We start from the raw sequence: 27,214 nt of genomic DNA, 5'->3' as shown, positions 1-27,214 counted from the left end.
AAGTGAGGGTTGTTGGGGCTCGGAGGGTAGCGCGCGGAACTGCTGCTACTGAGGCAGTGGCGGCGGCGCTGAGGCGGTGGCAGCGCTGCCGACCCTGGGCCGCTCGGCCTCTCAGCTCGCCTCCCAGCGTCGCCTGAGCCCGCCGGGGCCCGTGCCGGCCAGCGCCTGCCCTATGAGTGTGTCACTGGTTGTCATCCGACTGGAGCTTGCGGAACACTCGCCCGTCCCCGCCGGCTTCGGCTTCAGCGCCGCCGGTGAGTCCCGCGGCCTCGGCAGCCTTCCGTCTAGCCCCGCTCCTGGGCCCGAGAGGCTCGCCCTTCCAGAGTACCGGCCCGGGGAAAGGCGGCGGCGAGGGCCTTTGTGTCAGGAAGAAGCCCGGAGGTAGTTGAGATCCGTCTCATTCCATCCATCCAAAATAGGCCTCTCGGATGTCATCTCTGGGAAGCCCTCCCGGTCCCTCCCTCCCGGTGCCTTCCCACGGGCACTCTGTTTATACCTGGCGCGTCGCCCTCTCCACCCAGGGTTGGAGTCGAGTTGTGTAAGTCGCTCTCCTCCAGGCTTCGTGAAGGCAGCAGCTGGATCCCAGAGATGGTGACGGTTCGTGGTTTAATGAAATCGTTCCTCTTTGGGAGAATTTCTGTTTAGGCGCCCTGCAACTCCAGTAGTGACTGTAACTAAAGTGCGTACACTTGCTGTGTCGCAGCACTGGACCGAACACCTTGTGTGCATTGTCGTCTTTCATGATCTTCACACCAGCCCTGTTAGGTAAATGTACGTGCTTTTTACAGATTGAGAAACCGAAGCCCAGTGATTAAATGACTTGCCCATAATTGTGTGTAAGGGACGAAACTGGGCTTCTAACTCAGAGCCGGACTTGAGAGTCTGAGCTGTTCGTTACCAGCCCCGCAGCCCCCTTCCTGGGGAATGCAGCTGTGACTGTGTTCCTTGGACCTTAAGCAATTTCCTAACAATAACATTTATTCAAGAAGTAATTACCCAATGCTCACTCTCTGCTAGGACTTTAGTTGTTTGCAGAATCACACATGGTCCCTGCTTTAATGGCACCACCAGCTCAAATGAGGTAGACAGATGAATTAAATAATTACAGAATGAATGTGGAATTACATCCATGAAAAGCTGTGAAGGAAAAAAAAAAAAGTTTGGAAAGCTATCACAAGAGGATCTTTTTGGTTTGTGAGGTAGCCTGGGGCAGGTAGAGAGGGTGTCCTTAGAAACTCCCCCTGAGTGTGTGAATTTTGGAGCTGCAAATTAAAAATTGAAAATGTCTTAAAAAATTTTTTTTAATTTTATTTATTTGACAGAGATTACAGGCAGGCAGAGAGAGAGAGGAGGAAGCAGGCTCCCTGCTGAGCAGAGAGCACGATGCTATCCCAGGACCCTGGGATCATGACCTGAGCCGAAGGCAGAGGCTTTAACCGACTGAGCCACCCAGGTGCCCCTAAAAATTGAATATGACTTTAATGGGTTACAAGCATCTTTCAAGTACAAGTGATCCCTAAGTTGTGAAAGTCAGCTAAATTGACATTAGGCACGTATACACTTCTACACAGGCCAGTCGTTGATTCACTGATTCAGCAAAACTTCAAAGACCTTCCAGGGTGTGCTACGTGCTGTGGTGTAAGTGCTGGGGATAATACAGTGGTGGGCAAAACAGGCCTGGTTCCTGCTCTCTTGGAACTTATAGTAAGAGTATTTCAATCAAGTCTCCAAATTCCTTTTCCATTTTTACATGATCACAGATTTTCATGGTATGATTCATGGCTTGAGACTAATCCAGGGTTTTTAAGAAGACTGCTGCCAAAGGTTTTTCACATTTTTATTTAGGGATTTAAGACCTTCATTTGGTGCTCAACACAGTTTCACTTTACTAGAGATTACTTAAAATGTTGGTTCATTGTTGACATTACTGCTGAACCTTGAACCTTCTTTAAAGCTCTTATTTTCATTGATTTGCTTTAAAGTGCATGATTTCACGAAAACAACCCCGCATTTCTGAATTTATTGCACTGGGTGTTTATTACTGGGTACTGAGGAGCCCCAGAGGTGAGTGAGAGATGCAAAAGCCCCTTATTATCTTGGAGGAGGGCAGCAGAGGGAAAAGGGAAGCTTATTGATGGATACATTGAAAGTGTAGAAGAGCTTGTTTTATTATCAGATATTAATCATTCATGTGTTCCTTAGCCGGGGAAATGTCTGATGAGGAGATCAAAAAGAAGACACTAGCTTCAGCCGTAGCCTCTTTAGAAGGGAAGTCACCAGGGGAGAAAGCAGCAATCATACATCAGCATCTTGGCCGTCGAGAAATGACAGATATGATCATTGAGACCATGAAGTCCAATCCAGGTATGCTTTCTAAAACCCCAGACTTGTGTAACATAAGTCCCTGGTTGCCTGTCTTATACATGTTATTCCATGAATCCATGATTTTGACCTCTAGTGTACTTTTATCTTTCACTACCTGTGTGCCTTACATCAGATTGTGAGGCCACATTTCAGCATCTCCAGACATTTCTCCTAAATTAATACTAACTAGGTGGGTTGACAGCTTTATTCAGTGAGGAGAGCTTCTTGCCAACTAGGTTAGTGGCAGATAACCACTGAATCCAGATAAGCATGTTGTGTCTCTCCCCTCATCCTGTACACACACTGCCAGCTCACTCCAATCCAGAGACTGGCTGTGTACTGTATCTCCAGCGTGGAAGTGAACAGAGCAGGTAGATGTGTTTTTCCAAATTAATAGCCCTGAATATCCCATTTAGGAGCACATGATGGAAGACATCTGTTTTTATTATGATACTGCTAAATGTAAGAGCCACCCTTACGTTTCTGCGGGTATTAGTGAAATTTTTATGGGGCAAAGAGTGCTTTCAAGTTTAGATGCTCCTAAAAACTTGGCTGCTCTGTAAATATAGTTCTTAATGCAATACATTACAATTTCTCTGTTGAAGTATATTTTTCTGACTCAGAATTTTAACCTAATGAGAATCCTTCCACATATTTCCTATCAGTTTGTAATCTGCTAATTTTTGATTTATGAAAGATGAGCTGAATGCCACAGTGGAAGAAAGGAAGTCTTCAGAAGCATCTCCCACTGTACAGAGAAGTAAAAATCCAAGTGTAGAATGCATAAATGCTGCTCCCGATTCTCCATCCAAACAGCTTCCAGACCAGATTTCGTTCTTTAGTGGAAACCCATCAGTTGAAATAGTTCATGGTATTATGCATCTATACAAGACAAAGTAAGAAAAACCCTTTTCCTCTTGAATTGGTCTGGTGGGGTTTTTTTGGTTTGTTTTTTTGGGGTTTGGTTTTTTTTTTTTTTTTTGTTTTTTTTGGGGGGGTCTCAGGACAGTGAAGAATGTCTTGCCCTGCAGAGCAGTGGATATTTTAAGGTTCAGACAGAGAGTACCTTTCATATAATGTGTGTTAGAGAATTCTTAGATGTTTTACATTTGGTTAATCTTATAGATTGGGTCAAAGCTTCTTAGAAAAGAAACATGGGGATACACTTGAAAAAATATTCCCTGAGAAGGTAGGCATGCCAGATGACTGGAAAATTAAAAGGAAGGAAGATAAAAAGGATAAAAACATTAGAAATGATTCATAATATCATTGCAGTCTCATATCCCCTCATATGTTTCCTAAGAAGCTGTTAAGTCAGTTAATGGACTACATTTTCATTGTCTCTTTTACCCTTTTTTGTGGTCCACACAAAACTTAAAAGAAGCCAAAGGAAAAAAAGTGTTTGGCTGGGTAATCTATAAGCTGGGTCATCAGCCCCTTGGATAATTGGTAGCTGATCTCTTTAAAACCTGTCCTCCTAACATATTTGCTAGGTCCCCACTGGGAAACAGTGAATACTCAGGTCACCTTATGGGATCACACCTGTTGAAGTAAGTTTGCAGCATTTCAAAAGCAAATTGCATTGTGGGAGGTTTTTTCTATTTCCTATTCCAGCTATTCCAACCCAGCTACACTTTCTGTAATCTTCAGCGTCACATCTTCATGGTTCTGGATGCTCTTATATTTAGAACACTCCTGTTCTAGACCGCTTGAGAGAAGTACATAATTAGAGGTGCCCATGAACTTGTAGATTGATCTGTACTCTAGGTGTCTCTGCCTTTGTGGGAGTTTTCTTTAACTTCCAGAATAGTGATTTTAAAACTTAAGGAAAAAACATAGAGTTGTGCTTCTGAGTTACCAAATGAGAGATTTTTATTGAAAAGCTAATGAGAATAAAACACAAATTGCAGATTTATATTTGTAATAAGCTTTTAACTGAAGGTTAAGAATTTCAGTAAAGTTTCAGTGGTGGGTGTGATCCAGGCCACTGCACAGCTTGCGTTAAGCTCTGTTGTGGACAGTGTTGAAGGTATTCTACATTTACCCAGGTCGTGTGTGTTTTCAGGTATTGTAGCACTCTGTTTAAATCAATCTGTGAAGTATAAGGTTTATTTTTTTTCTATTTTCTTGGGCATAAAAGTTGTCTGATTAGTGTTGTCTGAACTAACCATACCTCATCCATTCAAGACAGTCTCATTGTTGTCTTATTAGTAAGATGACCTCCTTAAAAGAAGATGTGAGACGCAGTGCCATGCTGTGTATTCTCACAGTCCCTGCTACAATGACCAGTCATGACCTTATGAAGTTTGTCGCCCCCTTTAATGAAGTCATTGAACAAATGAAAATCATCAGAGATTCTACTCCAAATCAGTATATGGTGCTGATAAAGTTTAGTGCACAGGTAAAAGTTAAGATATTAAAAATCTCTTTGTCACAGAAACTGTGTTTTTGAAACTGTGTGATGCTATCTGTGCGTGATTTATATTTTGCTTTTAAGATTCTTGATATACCTATTCTTCTAGGGTATTGTTATTCTAGAAACCTTTCTAAATTCAGTAGCAGACACTCAATGCTAATTCGTACCCATAATGTTTTTATAAAGCAGATTGGGTATGAAATCTAGGGTTGTATGTGTTTGGTTATCCAGCAGTAAATACGCCAGTAGAGTAGTAGTCCCCAAACTTTTTGAAATTGATGCTATATTATTATCTGCCCTTATAACACTGTGCCCTGCTTCTTTCATTCTCTTTTTATTTTATTTTTATTTATTTTTTTTTTTAGAAATTTTTTTTTTTTTTTATTTGACAGAGAGAGATCACAAGTAGGCAGAGAGGCAGGCAGAGAGAGAGGAGGAAGCAGGCTCCCCGCTGAGCAGAGAGCCTGATGTGGGGCTCGATCCCAGGACCCTGGGATCATGACCTGAGCCGAAGGCAGAGGCTTTAACCCACTGAGCCACCCAGGCGCCCCTCATTCTCTTTTTAAAAGATATTCTCTGGCACATTTTAGAAAATAAAATGTTTTATACTTTTAATTTTGGTGATGAGGGATTTGGGGATATTCCTTGAAGTATTAAAGATGCTTTAAGAGTTCTGATTGGAAATCACTGCAACAGAGACACAGAAACAGTGAAAGGATGGTGATATTTTCAGTTTTGAAAAGTACTTGCGCGTGATTATAGATATTTTTGATGTAAGAAGATTTTGACATTGGCTTCATTTCACTCTTCACATTAAGCAACATTTTCCGTGTGCCTCAGTTCTAAAGATGTTAGGAAGACAGTCTCTTGGTTTTACTTATTCATTCTTTTTTTTTTTTAAAGATTTTATTTATTTATCAGAGAGAGAGGGGGAGAGAGCGAGCACAGGCAGACAGAATGGCAGGCAGAGGCAGAGGGAGAAGCAGGCTCCCTGCTGAGCAAGGAGCCCGATGTGGGACTCGATCCCAGGACGCTGGGATCATGACGTGAGCCGAAGGCAGCTGCTTAACCAACTGAGCCACCCAGGCGTCCCGGTTTTACTTATTCATTCTTAATAGTACATGTATTTCTGTATGAATTTAAGAGTGAGGTAAGCTTTAGCTGTTACCCCGGTTGTTAAAGAGACATCCTATCTGTAGGTTTTGGTTTGTTGTTGTTGCTGTTGTTGTTTTAATGACCTGTTTTATTTGTTCATTCATTAGGTTTTGAAATGCACCTTTGTCAAAAGTTACTTCTTTCTTATCTCCTTGGTAAACAGCCTTCCTGAATTTGGCCCAGATAAACAGTTCTTGCTTGCAGATTGGCAAAGAGTTGGTCTGCCTTTAGATTGTTTGCCACTGCCTCTGACCGGTTACCAAGATTTGTGGGTGAAAGGGAGTCCATGACACGAGGTCCATTTGTCATCTCCTTCCTCCGTGCAGAAATCCAGAGTTGACCGCAGTAGCAGCCATTCATTGGCCATGGGGAGGAAATTAAGAGAAGCGAGAATTGGATTATGTTTATGCCTATTCCACGGGGCACAGAAAGAGAACCCTTAGTGTAGCGCTCTATGTATGAGAGGGGACACAATTGGTATCTTTAACCTTTACAAAATATCCCCCCACCATTGAGGTGAGACGTTTAAAATAGGTTTGAACTTTCCTGCACACAGACTTAGACTTCACAAGTTGACAGTGAGAATGGAAAAGCACTTCAGCAGCTGTGTTCACTGACTGTCAAGAGACCTTCCAAGGTCATTGAGGAACTTTGCAAACAGTGGGCAAGTGGTATCTTTTAAATATGGTAGCACATGTAATAACAAGGATGATGATGATAATTTGCAGTCTTACTGCTTGTGCTATACCACTCTCTGCTAAGTGCTTAATGTGCATTATCTCATGTAGTCCTCACTACAGCCCTTTGAAGTAAGTAAGTACTGTTATTATCCTTGTTTTACAAATGAGGAAACTGACTGCGGAGAGGTTAGTGATTTGCCCTCAGTGACTGAGCTGGGATTTGAACCCTCACTTTTAATCCTAGAGCATACTCTTCTTTTACTAGGAGTGGTTAAAAGTGTGGGGAGGGGGAGATAATCACTTGGCAAGAGATTGTGTAATGCCAGTATTTTAGTTATAGCTTCTACTTGACAGGACAGTCAGCAAATGACACAGGAAAAGTCATTGAAACAGATCAGGGATAATGAATCATTGAATGTTACATCAAAAACTAATGATGTATTATAAGTTCGCTAATTGAATTTAAAAAAAAGATTGGGGGGGACACCTGGGTAGCTCAGTCGGTTAAGCCACTGCCTTCGGTTCAGATCATGATCCCAGGGTTCTGGGATCAAGTCCCGCATCTGGCTCCTTGTCCAGCAGGGATCCTGCGTCTCTCTGCCTCTGCCTGCCGCTCTGCCTGCTTGTGCTCTATGACAAATAAATAAATAAAATCTTCAAAAAAAAAAAATGGGGAAAAAGGTTTAAAAGCGTATTAGACTTTTTAAGTAGTCTAAAGTCTGCTAAACCCACAAACTGTAGCAAGGACCACCCTTTATAGTGTGCAGGTAATGCTGTGGAAATTTTCTGTTACTATTAATGGATTTTTCCGCAGTCTCTTCACCTCTGTCTTTTGACCAAGTGCATGTTGTACGAGCTTATGGATGTTAGAGGCTATGAAACATTGTACTAGCTCTTCCCCATGGGGTTAGAACCCTTGACCTACGTGAGTTGTCTTATTTATTGCTAATGCTACATCTCAGGGCCTGAGCTTATCCTATCAGCGATTTTCTAAGATCTAAAAATACCCTCCTAGTATAAGACTTTAAGTTGTTAAATTAATACTGGGCCCTAATGAAAAAAATTGGCTCAAATAGGTACCAGCTGTTGAGCACTTATTAGATGCCAGGCCTATTAAATGCTTTTCATGCATTGGCTCCTTGAGTCCTCTCAACAATGCCGTGAGGTAGGTGTTGTTACTTTCATCTTTATAGTTGAGGAAACAAGCATGGATAAGTCACTTGACCAAAGCCACACAGCTAATAAGTGTCTGAGTTAAATTTCAGAACCACGCAGCCTGACTCCATAGCCTAGGCAACTGACTATATTCTTTTTCGTTTCTTTTTTTCAGCAGAGAATTTTTATTGAAAGTAATCCCTTCTCTGTATCTCTTAAAAGCTCTGGAATTTCTGTTGGCCTCGGCTTTATGCTATAGTGTTCTAATGTGATAAGCTTACACAGTTGTACTGTGATGCTTAGGAAACTTAGTCTTTGGGTAAGGAATTTATAATTCATCAGGACACAGGAAGGCAGGAGGGGGTTCAGTTTTGTAGTTCTTGGGGACAAAAAAAGAGAACTTCTCAGTAGAGTGTGCAGGCTCACTTTCACTCGCGTGCTTAAGACAGCCCAGCAGACCTCTCTTTTGAGAAGTAAAAACATGATCTTAACACTGTAGTTGATCACTGTGACAGTAAAGGAACACGGATCATAATGGATTTTTTTTTTTCTGAGTTTATCCTGTGAAGAGGACAATTAGAACAAGACTCCGGGGGATAAAAAAACCACAACCAAAAACAAAACCAAAAGCAGGGTTTCTTAAAATGTTGGGCTCTGTACAATGCAAGCATTTTTAAATAAAAGAGCTGTTTCTTCTGTGTTTTTTGCAGTTAGCTTCAGGCTTTTGTTTTGTGCATTTCAGTGGTGGGTTGAAGTAGGAACCATGCGTATTTTGTTCTCTCCTCTGGTCCTAGCACATAGCACAGTGCCTGGCAGATGCTGGGTGCCCAGTAAATACTCAGACAAGCTACATTTCCAATACGAGATTTTAAACAAAGAGATCCATGTGTTCAAAAAATACATTTCTTTGTCATGGATAAACAACTCCCCCAAGAAAAGAGCCATTTATCTGGTAGTGAGTAGATTTTGACATCTGCTCAGTATCACAGACTTTGTCCCTTCCTCCAAGGAAGTGTGCTTGCTTAGCAAGCATTTACAGAGCCGGAGGTCTGGGGAGGGGTCTGCCTCTCCTCACTGGCACAGGTGTAGCCCGCTCCCGGTGGCCTTATTTCTGGGTAGTCACTTCCCTTGGTATGCAAACCTACTTGCTCACCGTACTGCTTACTCATCCAAAGCATTTCAAGAAAAAGACGTTGCTCTTGGAGAATGGGGGAAGCCAATTTAGGTTGCCTCATCTTAATATTAAAGACATTTATTAACTGCACTCCTCATATTTTGGAGCTAAAATGCACTGTAACCAAGACCGGTTGTTTCCTGAAAGGGAGGCTCCCTGCCCCACCCTCCAAAACGAAACAAAACTGTGTCCAGAATTGATTATCTTTCCTCAGCTGCTTAGCTCATCTGGTCATATTTAAAAAATATAAATAAATCAAGAATCCACACTTGAATTACATCATTGAAGTAAAATTAAAAGCTACAGAAAAGCTCACAAACTTTTGCCGTAAGGTTCAGAATCCCCTGAGGGTAGACAGGCAAGACTTTTTGCATGGTGCAGAGGTGAAACTCTTGCTAGAGGTTGACAGTGTGGCATTTCCTTTGGCAGAACACCCTTCTTCCCCCCAGGCAGCTTGTCTGCGTCGGTAGGGCCAAAGCACACGACTTGTTATGTTTGGGTTAATGCCCATGTGGGATTGAAACCTAGACAAACCTTGGCCTCCCACCTGCCTCTCAGAATTGCTGAGTTTAAAAACTGGCATCATGTCTTTGTTCCTTTCTACTAAGGCTATTCTAGAAGTTTGGGTTTACTTGTGCTCGTATTCACAGATGCACAGGTGCCTTTAGAGCTTTATCTGCAGGGGCCTGTTTCCCCTGACTATTTTCCACTCCAAGTATTTTAAAGGCTGGTTCATCTTGGGCCTCTTGATCTTGGCCAAGGGTTTTGCTTTTGATATTATGTACTAGGTTGTTTAAAACCTCCTTATTTGTGATGTATTATTATTATTATTTGGTTTATTGAAGAAAAGGAGTTGGCTTTTCACTCCATACCAGTCCCTCTGGTCCTTTATTCTCTCTAACATAGATCCTGATGTTTTTTAAAAAGAAATCTTTCCTAACAGTCGTCCATTATGATTGAGTTCTAAGCTTTGCAAAAACAACTGTTTGTTTTCAGCTGCTGAGAAAGTGCTGATTCGAGGAAAAAATACTGATATCAAGGGAAATGATGGCCATTGCTGGTTGAGTATTAAAGTCGAATTGGCTGTCAGCTTATTGCACTTCAGCAGCTTCTGCTGGTTTAAGCAAGACTGCGGTAGATCAGGAAACATTGTAGAAACGCAGGATATTGACTCGCAGAGTTTGACTCACCTAATGAGCCTGCTTCCTTAGATGGTGCTTTTGGTGGTTGCTTTCTCTCCACTAAGTATAAATTTTAAACGCTGTTGAAGAGAATAATTGAAGCTACGCATCTTGAATAAAAAGCACACTTGCAGGATGTTTATTTTAACTTTTTCCTTTTCTCCATTGGTATACCTAGGCTGATGCAGATAGTTTTTATATGGCGTGCAATGGCCGCCAGTTCAACTCAATAGAAGATGATGTTTGCCAGCTGGTGTATGTGGAAAGGGCTGAAGTACTGAAATCTGAAGATGTAAGTGTACATCTTTCTTGTGTTTTTGTGTGTGTGTATAGCACACACACATGTGAATGTCATAGGTTGAATGTTAGGGTACCTGTGGAAGTGTCTAGAGTATGCCGGTCCATAGAGACAGAGGCAGGTGAGTGGTTGCCAGGGCCGAGGGAAGAGAGAGATGAGGAGTGACTGCACTGAGTACGATATCTTTTGGAGATGAGAAGGATATTCTAGGATTAGTGGTGAGGGTTGCACACCCTTGTGACTATACTAAAACCTGCTGAATCGAACACTTAAACATGGCAGATTTTATATTAAGTGAATTTTATCTCAGTTTTTTTAAAGTATCCCAAAATGTTAAAATTATCTGTGTTATCAAAATTGACTGTTCATCTATTCAGATGGCCTGGATCCTAAAAGAAGCATTTTTACTTTAACTATCAACCCTTGGTCCCTGTGCTAATTTTTAATTCTGTTTGGATAACAATCTATAGTTGTTCTGGTTGGCCACCCTCCGTGGAACCTTTTCCTACAAAATGTGTTCACTTAAATCATTTTATAAAGTAAGTAGTAGGTTCAGCTCTATTATATTTTTAAGATTTTCTTTCTTTTAAGGTAGACCTGAAAGGTGTTTTTACTTTGAAATCGGCTTGATGGAAATAAGTTTTGGTTTGATTGTTCTATCATTAGATTAGGTAAAATAAAAATTGACAGATGATATAATCAGCCTTCGTTTGTGCCAGTTTTAGAGATTTTTTTCCCTCTAAATGAATGTGGCTTCTTGAGAGAGTTCCTGTGAAAAGCTGCTCTTCAGGGACCATAGAGAAATGTGATTTTTTTCAGCATGTCCTTCTGTGCATACCTCCCCATCTTTGGTTCAGTGATTCCTGCTCATTTTCACCTGGCGGGCTCATGTCAGTTACCTGTCTTGGGGGGGGAGCAGGGGTTGCCTACAGACCATTATGCCCCCTATTTCATACCCTACTATAGCTTCCTAACCTTTTTTCATAGCACTTATGACCACTGGTACTTGTAATTATAGCAGCATTATGATTATGATCACTGGTAATTTTAAAAATTTGATTTTTGTCTCTCTATAGCAGATTTTAAGCTCTTTGAGGACAGGCCTGACTTGGTTGGTTGGGACTGAGTGTGTCCGTTTTGCTCACCATTGTGCTACAGCTAGAACAGTGTTGGGCACACATAGCAAGGACTCAATAAGTGTGTATTAAATAAATGAACAAATCAGTGTTGTTGATACTATTATCACTTCATAGAAAGTGTTAAGTCTTAACTTACTCTGTGGAAAAATCATTGCTTTTATTCATGTGTGTTCTGTTCTAGTTACAGAGCCTTAGAAGTAGAGCCAAGGGTCTGGTAACACTTTAGATTCTCTTTCAAGTTTTTGGTGGTAGTCTCCCCTCCAGAGTACCAGCTCCGTGAGGGCAGGGATCTTTGTTGGCTTATTGGTCACCCTGTCCCCAGTGCCTTGCACAGCGCCGGGAAGATAGGTGCTCAGTCAGTATTTGTTGTGATGAAAATCTTACCAACGTAAGTTATTTGCACAGAGCAGAAGTGTTAGCAGCATCCTGCCAGGAGTCAAAAAGCAGCAGGAAAACTAGTGTTAAAACCATATATATTAGAACCACGGATGAAGAGTGAGGCTTACATGAGGTGTTTCCCTGTAGGGCGCCAGCCTCCCCGTGATGGATCTGACCGAGCTCCCCAAGTGCACGGTATGTCTGGAGCGCATGGACGAGTCCGTGAACGGCATCCTCACTACGTTATGTAACCACAGCTTCCACAGCCAGTGCCTGCAGCGCTGGGACGACACCACGTGAGTGTAGGAGCTAGTCCCCCACCTCTCAAAGCCCGTTATTCCCCTTTCCCAGAATTAAAAATAGCCACCACCAAAAGGGAACCATTCCAAGTGCTTGACTTTGTTCACGTGAGCACCACAGCAGTGAAGAGGTTACCCGGAAGGGCCTTCCATTTTACTTCCCTTGCCTCCGTTCATATGGTAAGCAGTCAGCATTCTTACAACACCTCCTCCTCAGTATGTTGATTCAGAATCTGTGTGGGATTGCCAAAAGCAGCATGAATTGTTTGCTTCCAAGAGCCTTTGAGGCTCTTCTACCTCAACGAAGTCTAGGTCTAAAATCTCCTTTATCACCTGATGTTGACTGTTTACTTTGGTTTTCTTACCATTCGGACTGTGGTCTAACATTTCAGATTTGTATGCTGGTGGCGGCACAGTGGCCAGTAGTAATAGCAGTCACTAAGTCTGAAGCACCCATACGCCACCCATACGTCCTGTTTCCCACTGTAGAAGGGGCCTTATTTGTAGGGTGGCATGGCGCAGGCAAAGAACTGAGGTGTAAACTATACCTTGGTTTTTGTTCTTTTAAATCAAGAGTTGTTCCTTTTATAAACTGTGCTGTAGGGCTTAGCTAGAAAAGTAAATCAGCTGCTGGCCTGGGTCTCCCACTACAGAGAGGAAGACAGAATCAAATAATCAAGCACACAGTTAGTGGCCGTAACGGGTTACGAAGGAACAGCATGCAGCATTATGACTGGAGAACTAGGGCCCTGAGATAGCCAGGGCCGCCTGAGACGTGCAGTCTCCAGGAAGCTGAAGAGGTGTCAGCCCGGGAAACGGGGGCACCTGAGAGAAGGCAGTGTGAGTGCGCGGGTGTGCATGGGAAGGGGAAGATCACATGTCAAGGCCCAGAAATGAGAAAGGCGAACATCCATAGGAATCTCTTTTCTACCCTGACGTGACCAAAAGAATGGCAGCTTTCACAGAGCAGGGACCTTGTCTGGCTTGCTCACTGCTGTGCCCTCACCCTTGGCAGGAAACCTGGCACATAGTAGGAGCTCAAAAAATACTCTTGAGCAGATAAACAAACCCAGGGTTTTCTCTAGCCTGTTTAGCTTGACATGAATCTTGCCCTAATTCTAAAGCTCCCTCTGGGGTTTCTTGTGGGGGCTCTTCAAAGAATTGTCCAGGTTTAAATTCGCCTTGAATAAAGCCACACTAAGATGTGTGCATTCCACAAAGTGTTCATCTGTATTTTGTGTCCGTCTGCTATACCATTTAAGTTTTGGACACTTCTTGGTCCCCTGCCCTCCAGTTTTACTCTCAGTGCATGTTAACTGCCCCAGAAGCATGGCATTTTAAAGTTTAAAGTTTAGAAGTTTGCTCAGGAACCATATTGTCCAGCCTCCTCGTTTTAGAGAGGAAGTAACAGATCCAGAAATGAAAAAACAGCATGTTGAAAGCGTTTTGCAGAGAAGACCAGACCGGGACTAGAATTCAAGCCTCTGGATAGACAGACCTGGCAGCTAGCCTCAAAAATACACAGTTCCTTCAGCAAATATGTTTTGAGCCTCAGCACATGCATTGTATACTGCTGGCCGCTGACCGGAGAGAATCAAACATAGATCGTCCTCGGGGAAGTTCAGTCAGCTAAGGGAGCTGATATAAGTGCGTACAATTCAAGGTAGAAATCAGAGGAAAATAGAGATGGCTTTCCCACGGGGGATATTCAAGAAGGGCTACATGGAGGAGGCAGCATTGGTATGCAGTCTTGAAGAGTAGTTTTTGAACACATGGCGATGTCAGAGAAGGACATTCTGGGAAGTTTTCCCCAAATATCTCCTCAGGAAAATAAGATGACAACTCAAGTTATTTTTAAGGAGAAGGAAGCATTTAGTAAACGTTAATGACCTTGTAATCAATGAGATGGTATGTTAACAGAATACAACATGTATAGTACAGATAAGGTGACTTTTGTAGTTTTTTCCCTTTTTTTCCTCAGGATCATACTTACACTTTAGAAAGATCATTCTGACATAATACAGGAAATAAGATTTCAAAATTCATGTTTTGTTTTTTATCCAACCACTACTGCAGCTGCCACACAGACCAAAGGAATGACACAGAGCTAGTCTGGACCTTAGACAAGACAGCTCGCTGCTCGTTACAGCTGCCATTTCATTGTTTCTTCACATTTGTCTTCCAGCTTCTCTCTTTTTGAAGTTTTTATTTAAATTCCAGTTAACATACTGTGTTACCTTCGTTTCAGGTGTGCAGTGTAGTGACTCAGCACTTCCATACATCACCTGTGCTCATCACAAGCGCCCTCCTTCATCCTGTCACCTAGTCCACCCGTCTCCCCTCCCCCCTTCCCCTCTGTTGCCATCAGTGTGTTGATCTCTGTGGTTAGGAGTCTGTCTCTTGTTTGTCTCTCCCTCTCTCTACCCTTTGCTTGTTGTTTTCTTAAATTTCACATATGAGTGAAATCATACGGTATTTGTCTTTCTCTGACCCATTTTGCTTAGCATTGTACTCACTAGCTCCATCCACATTGCTGCAAATGGCAAGAGTTCATTCTTTTTGATGACTGAGTAATATTCCATTGTATGTATATGACCCATCTTTTTTTTATCCGTTTATCTGTTAATGGACACTGCTTCCATAATTTGGCTATTGTTGATAATGCTGCTGTTAGCATCATGTCTGGGTGCATATCAGGCTTCTCTTTTGATACTAAACGTAGAGACTAGGTCATTTAGCATTTAGCTTTCTCTTAGGAAATATAGATCAAGCTTTGTTATATGTGATAAGAACCTCATGTTCTTCCTGCTAATTGTCTTTACTTGGTTTTGTTTACTCAGTTGGGTAACAAATGAATACTAGTTATATCTTAAGTATTCTTTCTTCTTAGAGCTAGTTCATAATTAGCTTCAATTATAACCTGCTTTCTATCATTTTTGCCCATCTGACAGAAATATTCATGACTGGTACTTAGTGTTACTTGTCTTGAGTATAATAGAAAGGCATTAATGGAATTTTTTTTAAGGTTTTATTTATTTTATTCGAGAGAGAGAGCATGAGAGGGAAGAAGGTCAGAGGCAGAAGCAGACTCCCCACGGAGCTGGGAGCCCGATGTGGGACTCCATCCAGGGATTCCAGGATCACTACCTGAGCCAAAGGCAGTGGCTTCACCACTGAGCCACCCAGGCACCCTATTAATGGATTTTTTAATGGCCATTCCCCCCAGCTTTACTGAAGTATAATTGATCACCAAAAAATTATATGTATTTAGGGGTGCCTGGCTGGTTCATTCTGTAGAGTGTGTGACTCTTGATCTTGGGGTCATGAGTTCGAGCCCCATGTTGGGGTTAGAGATTACTTAAAAATAAAATCTTAAAAACAACTGTATATTTAAAATGTACAACCTGGAGCGCCTGGGTGCCTCACTCAGTTAGGCATCTGCCTTCGGTTCAGGTCGTGATCCTGGGGTCCTGGAATCAAGCCCTGCATCGGGCTCCCTGCTCAGCGGGAAGTCTGTTTCTCCCCCTGCCTGCTGCTCCCCCTCCTTATTCTTTCAAATAAATAAATAAAATCTTTAAAAATAAATAAAATGTACAACCTGATGACTCAGTATACATACACTTTATGAAGTGTTCACAACCAAGCTAATAAACATATCTTACCTCACACCTTTACCATTTTCCTATTTTTCGTGTGTATGTGTGTGTGGTAAGAATACGCAAAGTCTATCTTCTTAGCAAATTTCAAAAACAATATAATATTGTCAGCTGCAGTCACACTGAGGAACAATTGTTCTCCAGAATTGATTCAGTCTGGCATAATTGAAACCTTGTAACCTTTGACCAACACCTCCCAATTTCCACCTCCCCCCAGACCCTGGTATCCCTCTACCTTTCTGCTCTCTGTTTCTGTGAGCTTGCCTTCAGTGCTATTTTAATTGACTTCTTGTAAATTGAAACTTGAGTACTTGGCACTACTGTCCTCTTCCACGTATTTATTGTATGCTAACATGCCATGTGTGTTCCAGTATTCACTTACTTTCAGTGAAATTTATTACAGATTTTAGTTTTAACTCTTGGGAGCAACCTAGAGAAGACAGAGTACCTTTTGAGTGATTTAGATCTTTGGGAAATAAGGTAGATGATTTGAAATAAAAATACCTTACAGATATCTGGACATAAAATTAACTTATCTAAAGTCCCTAATTCTAACCTGTACACATTTAATTCTTTGATCAAGCTTCAGATGGAAAAATGGAAGAAGGCATGAAGCAGATTAAGACTCATTCCTTTCATTCTTCTTTCATCAAGATTTTGTTTTGTTTTGTTTTTTCATTTCTTTGGAGAGTAACTTGCATTCTTGAGTGATACCATTAGTTATGATAAACATGTAGTATGTAAGAGACCAAAGATTTAAAATGCAGTTTTTGACTTTTGATTCTGTAACAGCCATCTCTTGTATTCCGTCTGTACCATTCTCGTTTGGTGTCCTGTCTAGGTGTCCCGTGTGCCGGTACTGCCAAACACCAGAGCCAGTGGAAGAGAATAAGTGTTTCGAGTGTGGTGTGCAGGAAGTAAGTATTGGCCGACTGCTGGGAAAGAAGTGAGCACGGCTTTCATGGTCTGGGGTTTGCTTCAATTCTTTTTCAGGCTGAGTCTTTTTTTTTTTTTTTTTTTTTGTCTATAGTCAGGCAAGATGTGTAAATAAATTATGTTATATTCCTAAGCAAAATACTCTCTGCTTTTTATTCTTTGGTTTTTGAAGAGGACTAGACTTTTGCTGATAAACTGTGAATATTTGTCTTGCTGTTTACTTAGAGTTCCTTAAAACCCAGAAGGAGAAAATGATTGGCCCGTAAAAGCATCCTTGCTTGCTTTTTGGGTTTTAAACATAGATTTAGGGGCGCCTGGGAGGTTCAGTCATTAGGTATCTGGCTTCTGCTCAGGTCATGATCCCATGATCCCATGGGTCTGGGATCAGGTCCCACATCAGGCTGCCCACTCTGCGAGAGGCCTGCTTCTCTCTTTCCCACTCCCCCTGCTTGTGTTTGTTGCCTCTCTCGTGTCTGTCTCTTTGTGTCAAGTAAATAAAAATTTTAAAATAAATAAAAATGTTTATTCAAAACTCCTGTAGAAACAGCTCAGCTTCATTCTCTGTCAGGCCCCTTCCCACTCTGAGTGAGCCAAGTCATGTGTTTTTGTATAACTAACGAAGGTCTTACCTTCTCTGACAGAACCTGTGGATTTGTTTAATATGTGGCCACATAGGATGTGGACGGTACGTGAGTCGACATGCTTATAAGCACTTTGAGGAAACGCAGCACACATATGCCATGCAGCTCACCAACCATCGAGTCTGGGACTATGCCGGAGGTGAACATGGTCTCATTTCCTAATTCGGAATCATTCTGCATGACCATCTCTCCCTCAGAACCTCTCCGCTTTCTCTTCCAGCTTGAAATCTTCCTGACAGCTGTGGCAAACTCAAATTCTCATGGTGCCCCATAGGGCACTATTTCCTATGAATGGCCCGAATTGCACATTATAAAAAGAGTTAACACTGCCACACTTGCCCTCTCACTCTTGCTTAAATTCAAATGATTTAGCCCACTTGTACAGCAGTATCACAATGCATTTAATTTAGAACACATAAAAACAAAAATTTGTCAAAGTTCAGAGTGTATGCAGACTGTTTTCATTGTGAAGAAAGAAGCCAAACCAGCCTTGATTGATGCATTCATTCTTTTCTTTAGATAACTATGTCCATCGACTGGTTGCAAGTAAAACAGATGGAAAAATCGTACAGTATGAATGTGAGGGTGATACCTGCCAGGAAGAGAAAATAGATGCCTTACAGTTAGAGGTAAGATACTTTATTAGTAATTACTAAGTATCTTTTTACTTCTTTTTACTGTCTTTCTGAAATGCAGATGTGGTGTTGCCACTCCCTGGCCCACATCTCTTGACGTAATACCCCAGAGCCTTCCATAAGGCTCCATCGGCTCCATCTGTCCATACCTTGCACCCTTGCCTCATTGATGTGACTGCTTCATCTTGAAGAGTTCCTGAATGTCTACAGCTCACACATGCGGCCAGTAGTTCTCTGGAATCAGCTCTCTGTCTTTACCTTCTCCTGTCTGTCGAAAGCCCTTCCAAATCTCCCCTTTTCTCAGAAGCCCTGCCAGACCCTACTGTCATAAGCCATCTATCTTTTCTCTGCTGTTAACACTGCACTGTTCATCCACCCATGCAGTCAGATGGCAAACGTTTCTTGACGTCCAGCATGTGCCAGGCACTGGGACTACAGAAATAAGCGTAGAACTCTCACTTTGAACAAGTTGATAGTCTTGTCAGGGAGACCTGGTGGTTAAGTGCTGTTAATGATAGGCACCGTACTAAGGGAACTGAGAGGACTGCTTAACCCAAGGCCGGGTGGGACAGGGACAGCTTCCTAGAGAGGGGTGAGCAGTTTTCACTTATACTTTGATTTAAAAACCTGTGGTTCTTTAAGTTAGCCTGAACAGAAATGTATTTGTTAACATGCATTTCTCTGCTTACTTGTCCAGACTGGATGGTAAGCCCCAGGACAGGAGTGTAATTGACATCTCTATATTCCCTGGTTTGTTGAGTAGAGTGTAACCAAGATGTAATAGACATTCTGATGGTTAAACCTACTCTTCCTTAGGTGATTAAATGTTGAGTTTTAATTGAATTGAAGAAACTTAGTGATTAATGTTTTGGTGTCTATTCTCTATGTTTCTAGTATTCGTATTTACTAACAAGCCAGCTGGAATCTCAGCGAATCTACTGGGAAAACAAGATAGTTCGGATAGAGAAGGACACAGCAGAGGAAGTAAGTTTCTGGTTTGGTGCTGCTGACGTGCCACATGGCAGGGCTATCTGATGTTGGGGTGGGAGAAGGCAGGGTACAAGAAAAGAGGAATGCTGGAATCTTCCTTACTCTGATACAGAGATAGAGAATTGTTTGGCTTCTAAAAAGAAACCTTTGTTATACTTTAGTTATATCTCAGTAAAGCTGGGGCACGGGGGAGGGGAGGATGCAGTGCGCCGAGAGAAGAAAGAAAGATTTGGAATCAGTTGTCTCACCCCAGTAATCTAACTTTAGATCAGAATTCCGAGAGAAGTGCTTGAAATGAATCATCATTATATTACAGACTTAGCCCCTAAAGGCAGTTTTAGGCAACAAGAAATTCTAGACCACAATAAGAAAGAAATTAGTCAAAAAGAGGAAAAGGAAGAGACGAAAATATGCTGTTGTAAATGCAGCCAGCTGAACATTATTTAAGAAGGGGAGGGAAGCCAACATGTATTCTTACCTAGGATCAGTAAATGAAGACGAATAGATTAGAATTGTATGCTGAGCTCAATATTACATTAAATATGAGGTGAGGAAGAAACGAAATACCTGTTATATATCCTAAAAAAGGAAAACTTGGGCTTAAAGACCTGAGTATTTTGGTATTTTTGAGTGGGGAAAGATTTGTTTAATTTCTGTCAGGTTTTCTAGTGCCTAGTGCAATTCCATTAAAAAAAAAAAAAAAAAAAAAAAACAGAAGTATGTACACGAGGGCTTGTAATTTGAGTCTGCCAGTTGGTTTGTCAGCTTGGGAACAGCTGCTTTGAGGAGCTGCGTGTGGGCTTCTGTGGCAGTACGATGGTGCCGAGCTCTTCGAAATCGCAGAGAAGAAAGGAAGACAGAGGTGCTAAAGCTTCTGTGGTTCCCATGGTTCCTTGTTTATCTAGGGCAGAGGTTTTTAGATGTTAACAAAATCCTTTAAAGAAATTGCCAGTTCACTGCTCCAGCAGGTGAAAGAGAAAAGTGGTATGATTTTGGTGGAAACCTAGACAGAGGGCACAGAGCTCCACTTGCTTTTTTCCCGTTGCCTCCAGCACATACAAGGAACCCTGCCAGTTCCAAAGAAGGGAGTTTGAAAACTAGTGAGCTCTTCAGGGGACTCCAAGAACCTTCCTCAGGTTCTAAGAACAGTGTCCATACAGGCTTTTAAATTATTTTTAATGATGATTTTAGTAATTTTGTGTGTCCCTAGCACTAACTAGACCTTCATATAGGGACTGCAGAGCCAGGCTTGGGTCCCATCTGTGTGGTGGCTAGGATTACCCTGGAATTAGGCAGGCAGGGCCAGGCTTACACATAGGCCAAGTCCTTTGGCCCCAGTTTCTGGATATGCCTACAAATGAGGAGAAATCGGGCTTCTAAAATTAAGGCTTAACACCAGCTTTGACATGATCTTTAGTTATAAGTTCTTGATATAGTTCCTACAAGAACCTTCCAAGTGATGAAAGTGCCTTTCCAGAGGCACTCAGGGTCACTTAATGGACTAGTTCTGAATAGGCCTTGATTGGAGCACATATGAGAAAGACATGCTTCCAGCAGCACTCAGGAAGCAGAGCACGGTCACTGCCACTTGGTGTCAAGTTATGAAGTCCCAGGGACTAACATTGGCAACTCTGCACAGCCTGAGTAATGGGTTTGTGCACAGGGGATATACCTGAAGTGCTTCACGTAGACCCTTGAGAGCTAAGCCTAGGGTCCTCTCCACCTTTTCAGATTCCTTAGGATTAACTGCATTCCCTAACAAATGCCCATGAAAAGCAGGTCAAGGGGCAGGAAAGCTAAACGCTGAAACTTGTGGGGTTTTTTTGTGTAGAGCTAAGATGGAGGCAAGGGCAGCCCTCCATAAAAGCTGGAAGGGCTTGAAAAGGATGTTTTGTTTTCTAGTAACAAATGTCGCTTATCCATAAGTCAACGGATGCTGCAGGCTTTTTGTTCTGCCAGGTCCTCCTTTTGACCAGTCCTCTGTCCACTGGCACCTCCAGCAGGAGAGTGTGTGCAGAGAGATCCAGTAGCAGACCGTGGGTTTCACTGGTGGAGATTCTTGTTCATGGGCCTCATTGGGGGCTTGTTACAGTGCTGTTCTGCCCCTACCACCAGCATCCTTCAGGGAGTACGATTACTATAGCGTGTGAGAGTCTGTTCTAGAAGCTCATGTCCACTCGAAGGTTCTTGTTTTAGTGGGGCCATGTAGGAAGAACACAGAGCAGGCAGACAGGACAGTGAATTCCCCTGAAGATCTGTCTTTTCTCATTGGACCTGGAGCTCCATGTAAATCAGTATTTTTCCAGCTGTGGATCATGAAATGAGTTTGATAGCTGGCATTTTTATTAAACAGGTAAGGTGGATATAAAATATTAGAGCACATTATCATATTTAATACTGTTTTGTGAAGCTCTTGGCGTCAGTTGTGTGTATACTGAGTATTTGTTACTGCGGGCTCATGGTCAGAAAGGTTTTAAAAAGCACTGATTTAAACCATTGTAACTTTTGTCTGTAACAATTTTAGAGAGCTTTTGGGGGCTACTTGGGTTTCATCTTGATTCAAGTGCATTTGGCCTAAGTATCTCCAGTTAACAAAACACAGTTTGGTTCCTTTTGATAGTCATATTTGTTCTCTTCAATTTCCCTAACTAACAGGAGTCAGTTTAGGAGAAGATGTATAAAGATTCTAATGGTCTTTTATTTTAAATCTTTTTTTTTTTTTTTTTAAGATTTTATTTATTTATTTGACAGAGAGAAATTACAAGTACACTGAGAGGCAGCCAGAGAGAGAGAGAGGAGGAAGCAGGCTCCCTGCTGAGCAGAGAGCCCGATGTGGGGCTTGATCCCAGGACTCTGAGATCATGACCTGAGCCGAAGGCAGCGGCTTAACCCACTGAGCCACCCAGGCGCCCAAATGGTCTTTTATTTTAAAACAATATTGGGGAGGAAATTAATACCAAATTAGAATTAGAGCAATTAAAAAAAATTTTTTTAAGATTTTACTTATTGGGGCACCTGGATGGCTTAGTGAGTTAAAGCCTCTGCCTTCGGCTCAGGTCATGATCCCAGGGTCCTGGGATCAAGCCCCACATCGGGCTCTCTGCTCAGCAGGGAGCCTGCTTCCTCCTCTCTCTCTCTCTGGCTGCCTCTCTACATACTTGTGATCTCTGCCTGTCAAATAAATAAATAAATCTTTTTAAAAAAATGATTTTACTTATTTATTGACAGTGAGAGAGAGAGAGAATGAGCGAGCACAAATGGGGGGAGGGGCAGAGGGAGAGGGAGAGGCATGTTCCACGCTGAGCAGGGAGCCCAGCATGGGGCTTGATCCCAGGAGTGTGGTATTATGACCTGAGCTCAAGGCAGATGCCCAACTGACTGAGCCACCCAGGCACCCCAAATTAGAGCAATTTTTTTTTTTAAGATTTTATTTATTTATTGACAGAGAGAGAGAGAGAGATCACAAGCAGGCAGAGAGACAGGCAGAGAGAGAGGGGAAGCAGGCCCACCACTGAGCAGAGAGCCCGATGCGGGACTCGATCCCAGAACCCTGAGACCATGACCCGAGCCGAAGGCAGAGGCCCGACCCACTGAGCCACCCAGGTGCCTCAATTAGAGCAATTTTTAAGCTATTTTTGTTTTCATGACATAGAGGAATCTTGCTTTAATTGTTCTTCCAACTTAACAGAAGTTGGCTATAAAGTTAATTTCTACAGGTATTTTCTTATTTAAAAAAAAACAGTGCTGTTAGAAATCTGTTAGACCATGTGGCGAGTTTTTAAAAGTATATTAAAAGCAGTGACCCTTTTCCTAACCTGATGGACAATTGCTGAGAGTTTGCCTCTGCCCAAGGGTCGTTTTTCCTTTGCTGTATGGCTGTGGCCTCCAGTGTAGTACAGAGAGGTCTAGAGCTTGGCTCTAGATTCAGACTTGGTGCCGAGTCCTGGACCCACCATGCTCTGGTTGGGTGACCTTAGGCAGATTGCCTCACCCTTCTATAAGCCTGTTTCTGTAAAGCTTCTTGAAAAATATAAAGGGATATTGCTTACAAAACACCTGGCTGGTATGTGGGCCATAGGATTTAAATTCTCAGTCCCTTTCAGTTCCTGTTATTATTGCCTCATGATCCACGCAGCCTTGCTATTTCTCCTTCCCATCTAATCTTCTCTCTGTGTCTGTCCGTATATCAGTAGAGCTGAAGCACTTCTCAGTTGTGTAGATCGTCACACCCAAGTGAATCCAGCATCTGCTTAGCTAGACTTCAAAAGTCTCTTGGTTTCCAACACAGAATACACCAGAATTTTTAAATTCTCTTCAGTTTCTTTCTTTCTTTTTAAGATTTTATTTATTTAGTTGACAGAGAGAAAGATCACAAGTAGGCAGAGAGTCAGGCAGAGAAAGGGGGGGGGGCAGGCTCCCTGATGAGCAGAGAGCCCGATGCGGGGCTTGATCCCAGCACCCTGGGATCATGACCTGAGCCAAAGGTAGAGGCTTAACCCACTGAGCCACCCAGGCACCCTCTCTTCAGTTTCTAAGACAATGTAGCATGAATTCATTCTCTCTATATTGCATTTGCAAATTAACTCAAAACAAGAACCACTTATGTTCCATGTCACTTTGTGTACCTGAGAAAATTAGTAAGGAGTTTGGGAAAGGGGGAGCCTGAACAGTTAAAATCAGTTATCACCATTTTCTTGGATTAGATTAGTTTGTTAGATTATTTGAATAGTAATTTTTGGAATGTGATCTCAGGAGGAAAAAAAATGACGAGTTAAGAGGAGGATGCTCTGGGGGCACCTGGGTGGCTCAGTTGGTTAAGCGACTGCCTTCAGCTCAGGTCATGATCCCGGAATCCTGGGATCGAGTTCCACATCAGGCTCCCAGCTCCATGGGGAATCTCTCCTTCTCCCTCCTCATGCTCTCTCACTCTGTCTCTCTCAAATAAATAAATAAAATTAAAAAAAAAAAAATAGAAGAGAATTCTGTGGTCTGGCCTCCGACAGACCATCTCCTGCTTGACTGCCCAAGTCTACTTTTGCATCTTCCGCTTGGCATTCCGCTGCTCCTGATTATCCTGGTATAGATAAACAGTAAGGGGGAAAAAGGATTTCTCAAAATGTTTATTTCAATTACAGGAATTCTTTCAAATGATTGTCTCACCTTTTTTTAGTTCGGTTTGTCAAAGTTATAGACAGGTAATTGAAGAAACAGTGGTGAAGTTAGCCCCAGAGACCAGGAGCTATGCCTCTGTGAAGTGAAACTGACCTTTGTTTGCTCTTCCAGATTAACAACATGAAGACCAAATTTAAAGAAACAATTGAGAAATGTGATAATCTGGAGCATAGACTAAATGATCTCCTAAAAGAAAAGCAGTCTGTGGAAAGAAAGTAGGTGTAATTGGCCTCTTTTAATTAGCTTTTTCATTGTAACAGGCTCATAAACAGGTAATCTCCTTCACTAACACTTTCCAAGTGTGTCTGTCAACTAGGTTTTCAGGGGTCTCTCTATATATGAAGCAAACTTACTGTGACTTTGCATTTATTAAAGACGACAGCGTTTCACACCAGGTGGATGCCGTGTGGAATGCAGTGCTCTCCTCTGATGTCTGTGCTTCTTGTATGTGCAGGTATCTTTCATTTTTGCCACGAGAAAGCAACAGCCTTGTACTCAGAGCCTCAGCTTCTCTGAGCCATATGGCTGAGAACTGGCACTTAAGAGAGCGACTGTCTAAGCCAGAGGTGGTGTGTACTCTGGGATTAGACAGGAATTAAAAGCCAAATTTGTAGACTATGGTGTGAAAAGCTCAAGAACAGGGTGGCAAGAACATACTCTACTATTATTGTATGGGAAGATCGTTGCTGCTGATTGAAATTACCTTTCTAGCTTAAGTATACTCACAAATATAATGGTTTTTTTTTTACCTCCAGACAAATGGATAAAGGTAAGTTTATCCAGTTTAAGGAGGATATAGCTTTAAAAGTTGTTTTTTATTTTGTTTTTGTTTTAAATAAACCTTTACTCTGGAAGAAATTCAGCTTTACAGAGGCTGCCAAGATTGTGCAAAAAGTTCCCATTTCCCCTTTACCTGTTTTCCCGCTATTCAAAAGTAGGGATTATTGTAATAGTTTTTTGTTTTTGTTTTTGTTTTTTTGTATTGTGGCAAAATCTACATAACATGAAATTTGTCAGTGACATTGAATGGCATTCACGACATCCTGCTCCTATTGCCATTATCTGTTTCAAAATTTTTTCATCAGCCACAATACTCTTCACCAAAGTTGTCTTGTTTTGTTTCTTTTAAACATTTTCTTTGTAAGCAGTCTCTGCACCCAACATGGGGGCTCAAACTTAACAACCCTGAGGTCAAGAGTTATGTGCTCTTGAGCCAGCAGGCGCTCAAAGGCTTTTGTGTGTGTGTGTGTGTGTGTGTGTGTGTTTTTTAAACTTCTGTAAAAACAACACTACGGCATTAAGAGAAATTAAAATACTGTCCTAAACTTTCAGCTCCCTAACAAACTACATGAAAGAATTAAAACTGGAAGGTTTTTTTCCAACCTATAGATCATGCTGTGTATCTAAAGGTTACCATTATTAATTAGTGGTACCAGTAACTATTGCCTCTTCCAAATCTTTTGCTGTATCTGTATAAACATCTCACATACACTATCTTTTCTCTTAAAAAAATAATATTAAGTATTCTGTTTGGTAAAATACTCCATTTTAGGGATTTTTTTTTTTTTCATATTGGCACATCTAGAGCTATCTTGATCTTCATAAAGGCGGCACAGTATTCCATTGTCTGGAGGTCCCATAATAATTGATGGACAACTTAAGTTGTCTCAAGTCATAGACTACTGTAAACTCTGTTGCAGTGAGCATTTTTCTCCATGTTTCTTTCAGTGTGGTCTGAAATAGTGCTGTGGGATATATTCTGTAGGATAAATTCCTGGAATAGGTGTGGCAGAGGGCACAGTGAAATTTTTATTTTTATGGGTATTGCCAAGGTGACTTCCAAAGAGTTTGTAGCAGTTCATGCTCCAGTGCCAATGTGTGCAAGTCCCTTTTTCCCCACATCTGAGCTCTCTGGTATTCTGATACATAAAAATGGTATCCCAGGTGGTATTTTAATTTGTAATTTTTTACTTATGAGTAAGATTGAACATCGAGAATAGGGCGCTCCTATCCTTGAAAACTCTCCTCCAGCAAGTGCAGTGAGATCAGAGCACTTGACTCTCGGAGAATGTCACTTTTCCTCATAACTTCTTTATCGTAGCTGTTATCTCTGAGACACCTATTTAACCACAGACTGCAAAACAGAGAAGCGGTATGAGTTTTATCATGAATCACAGAATTGTTTCTGCAATTGAAAAATATCCGATGCTTAGAAAAATTGTCCCGAAGCCACGCTGTTAACTTGAGCAAAATCCTTGCTTTGTAAAGCTGTTGCAGTGGCAGCAAACCAGTCCCCTTCCACCGCAGGAGGGAGGAGTCCAGTCCCTCAATGGATTCTGAGATCACAGCGCCTCTGTTCAATCCCAGAGCAGAAAGGGGACCGTGTCAGCAAATTAAAACCATGCTTTTGTCTTCCTTTGTCTTGCAAAAAAGGTGCACCCAACTAAACACGAAAGTGGCCAAACTTACCACAGAGCTCAAAGAGGAGCAGGAAATGAACAAGTGTTTGCGAGCCAACCAGGTCCTCCTGCAGAACAAACTCAAGGAGGAGGAGAGGGTGTTGAAGGAGACCTGCGACCAGAAGGATCTGCAGATCACGGAGATCCAGGAGCAGCTGCGTGACGTCATGTTCTACCTGGAGGCACAGCAGAAGATCAACCACCTGCCTGCCGAGACCCGGCAGGAAATCCAGGAGGGACAGATCAACATCGCCATGGCCTCGGCCTCCAGCCCCCCGTCTTCGGGGGGCAGTGGGAAGCTGCCTTCCAGGAAAGGCCGCAGCAAGAGGGGCAAGTGACCTCTGGGAAACAGACGTCCCTGAGACTGTTTTCCCTGGCGCGGCGGGGGTGCGCTGGGGCTCCAGTGTGAGGGTGGACCTTGAGCAAGTACAAGTGAGGACGGAGCCGCCGTTGTTTGGGTCTTTTCTTTGCGGGCACATGCTGCAG

General features: G+C 42.2%; 1 protein-coding gene across 5 annotated transcripts; it reads left to right on the top strand.

The window, feature by feature from the left end:
• Nucleotide 1: 1 nt before the first annotated feature.
• On the top strand, nucleotides 2–27,214 carry LOC101672981 (BRCA1 associated protein). Of its 5 annotated transcripts, none has more exons than XM_045073547.1 (13): nucleotides 3–254; nucleotides 2,203–2,364; nucleotides 3,062–3,260; nucleotides 3,858–3,914; nucleotides 4,576–4,765; nucleotides 10,304–10,417; nucleotides 12,088–12,236; nucleotides 16,737–16,812; nucleotides 17,473–17,611; nucleotides 17,992–18,101; nucleotides 19,002–19,091; nucleotides 24,381–24,484; nucleotides 26,703–27,214. In XM_045073547.1, exons 1-13 carry the CDS (start codon nucleotides 173–175, stop codon nucleotides 27,064–27,066), a joined length of 1,836 nt encoding a protein of 611 aa, XP_044929482.1. In that variant the 5' UTR covers nucleotides 3–172; the 3' UTR covers nucleotides 27,067–27,214. The 5 variants fall into 5 exon arrangements, with proteins under 5 accessions (XP_044929486.1, XP_044929482.1, XP_004753305.1 ...); XM_045073549.1 differs by lacking the exon at nucleotides 3–254 and adding an exon at nucleotides 388–765; XM_045073550.1 differs by lacking the exon at nucleotides 3–254 and adding an exon at nucleotides 1,425–1,638.

The sequence above is a fragment of the Mustela putorius genome, unplaced genomic scaffold (genome assembly GCF_011764305.1).
Source record: "Mustela putorius furo isolate JIRA1106 unplaced genomic scaffold, ASM1176430v1.1 tig00537248_pilon_pilon_pilon, whole genome shotgun sequence".
Lineage (NCBI taxonomy): Eukaryota > Metazoa > Chordata > Mammalia > Carnivora > Mustelidae > Mustela > Mustela putorius.
The sequence above is the reverse complement of the archived record's forward strand: the minus strand, read 5'-3'. Positions and strand labels throughout refer to the sequence as shown.